The sequence below is a fragment of the Cucurbita moschata genome, unplaced genomic scaffold, assembly GCF_002738365.1.
Source record: "Cucurbita moschata cultivar Rifu unplaced genomic scaffold, Cmos_1.0 Cmo_Scf00023, whole genome shotgun sequence".
Taxonomy (NCBI): Eukaryota; Viridiplantae; Streptophyta; class Magnoliopsida; order Cucurbitales; family Cucurbitaceae; genus Cucurbita; species Cucurbita moschata.
This window is the reverse complement of record NW_019268539.1, coordinates 2,880,947-2,885,154: the sequence shown is the minus strand read 5'-3', so window position 1 is coordinate 2,885,154 and position 4,208 is coordinate 2,880,947. Positions and strand designations below refer to the sequence as shown.

Sequence of the window (4,208 nt, the reverse complement as noted above, 5' to 3'; positions counted from 1 at the left end):
AAAAAAAAAAAAAAAAAAGAAAAAGAGAGAGAGAGGCATTGCATTATTGCTCAATTAGATGACGTTTTAATTACTAAGTAAGACGTGCTTTGAAGTTTTCTTGTTTATTTACAAGTTATTTTTCTTAACAAATTTTTAAAATAAAATTTTGAAGGTTCCTGTGGTGCACTGGGCCGAGGACGACCTCTTTCCTGGCCTCTATTCACATGGTTTGCTGGCTAATCCATGGTTTTCTGATGGACACACTATTATTATAACAACCATATGGCGTAGCAGGAGTGCAATTGTCTCTATAGATATCTTAAGGCAATCAGCATAATTCTGAAGGAAATTATCGTTAATTCTGCGCTAAATTTTGTTCTCTTATCTGATGAGATTTTGTTTATTGAAAATAACAGCGGTGAAGTCTCATGCGTCAGTCCTGACCACACAGACTATTCTTGGAATGTTCTTGCTCTAGATGGAGACAACGTTATTGCTGGTAATGTGGAAATGAGATCTTTACGATAAGCTTGCTTGATGTAACTGATTTTTAACATTTGTAAGTACCCGTCTGCAGTTCGTAGCGGCCCAGTGACTATTCCTGGACTCAAGTATGGTTTTCTTATTGAGACAGAAACTAAGGATGTTGTATGGAATTGGGTCGATGTATTAAATCCTATGTTTAATTGCTCTACGAAGGTTATTGTTTTTTTTTTTTTTTTTTTTTTTAAATAAATAAAGATACCCTGAAGGCCATTCCAAAACTTTCGTGATTAAGTAAACCAACACTTGATGATACAGGCTAGAACTCTACTCTCAAATATCTTGTTCAGTATATTGAAGATTCCAGTCAAGGATGTTTCCAACTGCGTGACAAAAGGTACTGTACAAACGATTTATTTACATTTTTATTAATAATGTCCGTTGATTATCATAATAATTCTTTGTTAATATTGCAACATAACAAAGACATCAATGGCCTTTTGAGAGGGCATCCGCTATCCCAAAGTCTCTCACTGAACAATCTCTAAAATAATTCTCCCCCTCTAAAATCTCCAACTCCCTCTATTTAAATCAAAGTCACTGCTAGCTAATTATCTCTAGTCCTTACTATTATCCTATTGATATTTCCACTATATATCCCCCATTAGTTCCTGCATTTTGGTGACCTTCCCGGAGGTAATGTTGGTTTCCTTTAGTCTATTTTTATTATCAAACATAGGGCATTTTTTAGTTTATAAAACACAAATGAAGACGTGAATTGTGTTTCTTCTAAAGTTTTTTCACCTCAAAACTGATGAAACCCATTTTTGCTAGTTCAGTTCACTTAGTAAACTTTCTTTCCTTATAGTACTGAATAATTAAATCATTTCAGGTGCTAGTGAACCTTTTGAAGCTATCTTTGTAGCTCCGTTACCCAAAGGTAATGAGTTGAAACCACTTATTGTTAACCTTCATGGCGGTCCACATTCTACATCAACATCAAGCTTCTCGAAGTCCTTGGCATTTCTCGCTGCCGTAGGATTCAATCTTTTGATTGTGAACTATAGGTAGGTTTATTTTCTTCCCTCGGATCTTGATTTGGGTTGAATTGCACCTGGAATTTTTTTCAATGAAGGTCGGTTCCAGTCAAATTAATCAACTTTCAGTTGGTGGTGTACAAGAAGCTTATATCTCAACTCCCTTTCTCTCAAGTTTATTTGCTACTTGAGTTTTATTATTCAAAACCCCAGTTAAGCATTTCCGTTATCTTTTGGACAAAAAGGATTGATTAGGTTTAATTATTGCACATTCAATGTTTAATTGGCTTATTTGAGAGCTACTTTGGAAGAAGTCATTTTCCCGTAAAGTGAGATTGAGGTGAATGGAAATTATGTTTTATTAATCAGATATTGCATCACTGCGTGATGAGCATTTTTTCATTTCTCTGGCTTCTTTGATTTGGTATCTCAGAGGTTCATTGGGGTTCGGTGAGGATGCATTGCAATCTCTTCCTGGAAAAATTGGGTCTCAGGTACTNGTTTTAATGATGAATTTAGGTTTTTTTTTTTTTTTTTTTTTTTTTTTTTTTTTTTTTTTTTTTTTTTTTTTTTTTTTTTTTTTTTTTTTTTTTTTTTTTTTTTTTTTTTTTTTTTTTTTTTTTTTTTTTTTTTTTTTTATCTATTCTTAGTCTTTTTGTGTGAATTTTCGTATTACTTCTATCGTGATGACCGTTTTTCTCAGAATGCCACTGGATAGAATGTTTTATTTATCTTTTATATATTTTTGCTCAGGATGTCAATGATGTACTTGCCGCATTAGATCACATTATCGACCAGGGACTTGCCAATCCAGCTAAAGTTGCAGTTCTTGGCGGTTCTCATGGAGGTTTTTTGACAACTCATTTGATTGGCCAGGTTTTGTACTTAACGCTACTTTTATAGCTCACATTTTCTGAAATTAAATCCCGGATTTGATTGATGGTTTTATGTGGAATTTAGATTCTGCGTGATTTATGAAGGATTTTGCATCTGTTGATGCTTTTCACGATATTTTCTATATCTAATTTTTCTCCAGCGCTACCCTTGAAAACATGATGGTGCACACTACGCATCATTCCACTAATCTGGAGATATTTTGACTTGCTTTTTTTTTTCTCTCTATCACAATAGTTTTCACTACCTAAAAATTAATTTTCATAAAGTCAAGTTAGATTTGATTTTCAAAATCTTAGAAGTACTTAAAAAAACATTTTAAAATACTTTTTCGATGAAGCATTCATTTACTTAGTGCTTTTGAAAGGAACACTTGATTGGCTCTACTTCTTAAACTGTTTGTAGAAGAGAACTTCACTTAAAATCACCTTTGTGAAAAGCATCCTGAACTCCTATTAATATCTTGGGATTTATGCCATATGGATTTTTTTTTCTTTGATATTCACAAGTATTTGGGCCAGCTTAACTATTCTTATTAACTATCCAAGCCTATTACATTTGGTTGCCAAGAAGGCAGATTGACTTTTGAAAAGGAAATAATTTCCTTATAAATTGAATCCCTTATGTTTTCTAAATGCTGCAGGCACCAGATAGATTTGTGGCAGCTGCTGCAAGGAATCCTGTGTGTAACCTTGCTTTAATGGTCGGCACATCAGATATTCCTGATTGGTGTTATGTGGAATGTTATGGAAGGGAAGGAAAAAATTACTTCACGGAAGCACCATCTGCTGAGCACCTAATCCACTTATACCACATGTCTCCTATTCGACATGTCTCAAATGTACGTATGATCAAAATCTAGCCATCTATAACTTTATTGATACAGCAATGTTTTAAAGTTCTCGCTAAGGTTGAAAGAAAATAGTACTCATAAAAGCTATGGTTAACAGTTTTATAATCACATTAAGTCGAGATAATCAAATGGTACATATGAATAAATATTAAAATTCTTACTAAAGTTGAACAAAATAAAACTCATGTGGCTAGATTTTGCCCAACAGTTCAAATTGTACGTATCGCTAGATTTTGTTTATATATTATTGAAAAAGGAGAAAATGTAAGCTCTGAGGGCTTCATTGAAGAAGCCTCCTTCGTTGAAGGGCTTCACCCTGCATCAATATCAATTAAGGCTCTTCTAAGGTGAGGAGGATCCCTGTCTTGTGAGTGACTAATTGTTGGAGGATCCCTGTCTTGTGAGTGACTAATTTTTTTCTCTTTTTTTCTAAATGTGGCGAGATTTGTTATAAACTAAACTTGGAAAAATCCTAATCAGAAGATAACTTTTCTTTAGTTAAAATATCTTTGTCTGGAGAGTTAAATATTTTTATCTGGAGAATTATTTTACCAACTACTCTGTTTTGGAATTTTCTTTTTCCTTTTCAAAACAATAGTTTGAAAGTTATCCTGTATATTTATACTCTTAGTTTCACATATTTTCCGAGGATGTGTTAAGACTTTCTTTTGAGTAGATTTTCTCCGTTGAAATCTCATTTTGATTTTGCAGGTTAAAACACCTACCATTTTTCTTTTGGGTGCAAAAGATCTTCGTGTTCCATTTTCAAATGGATTGCAAGTAAGTTATAACACATTCTACTAAATTCTACATCCTTTTGATTTATTTGTGTGGCTATAAAATGGATACTGCGTTGCTCTTGTTTATAACCAAGAATGATTGCACAATGACATGAAATTTGCGTCCAATTTCTGGCTCTTTGAATTTCTGATAGTTACGTAAAAAAAAAAAAAAAAAAA

At 33.1% G+C, this 4,208-nt stretch overlaps 1 protein-coding gene across 2 annotated transcripts in view; it reads left to right on the top strand.

Moving 5' to 3' along the window:
* Window positions 1–4,208, top strand: part of LOC111460152 (acylamino-acid-releasing enzyme) — a 9,362-nt gene that overhangs the window by 4,114 nt on the left and 1,040 nt on the right. For both annotated transcript variants that reach the window (XM_023103277.1, XM_023103278.1), the window contains exons 8-16: window positions 155–306; window positions 399–481; window positions 560–681; window positions 784–862; window positions 1,358–1,532; window positions 1,936–1,996; window positions 2,256–2,378; window positions 3,040–3,237; window positions 3,961–4,029. In XM_023103277.1, the coding sequence (XP_022959045.1) occupies window positions 155–306; window positions 399–481; window positions 560–681; window positions 784–862; window positions 1,358–1,532; window positions 1,936–1,996; window positions 2,256–2,378; window positions 3,040–3,237; window positions 3,961–4,029 (1,062 nt within the window). The remainder of the gene's footprint in view (window positions 1–154; window positions 307–398; window positions 482–559; window positions 682–783; window positions 863–1,357; window positions 1,533–1,935; window positions 1,997–2,255; window positions 2,379–3,039; window positions 3,238–3,960; window positions 4,030–4,208) is intronic.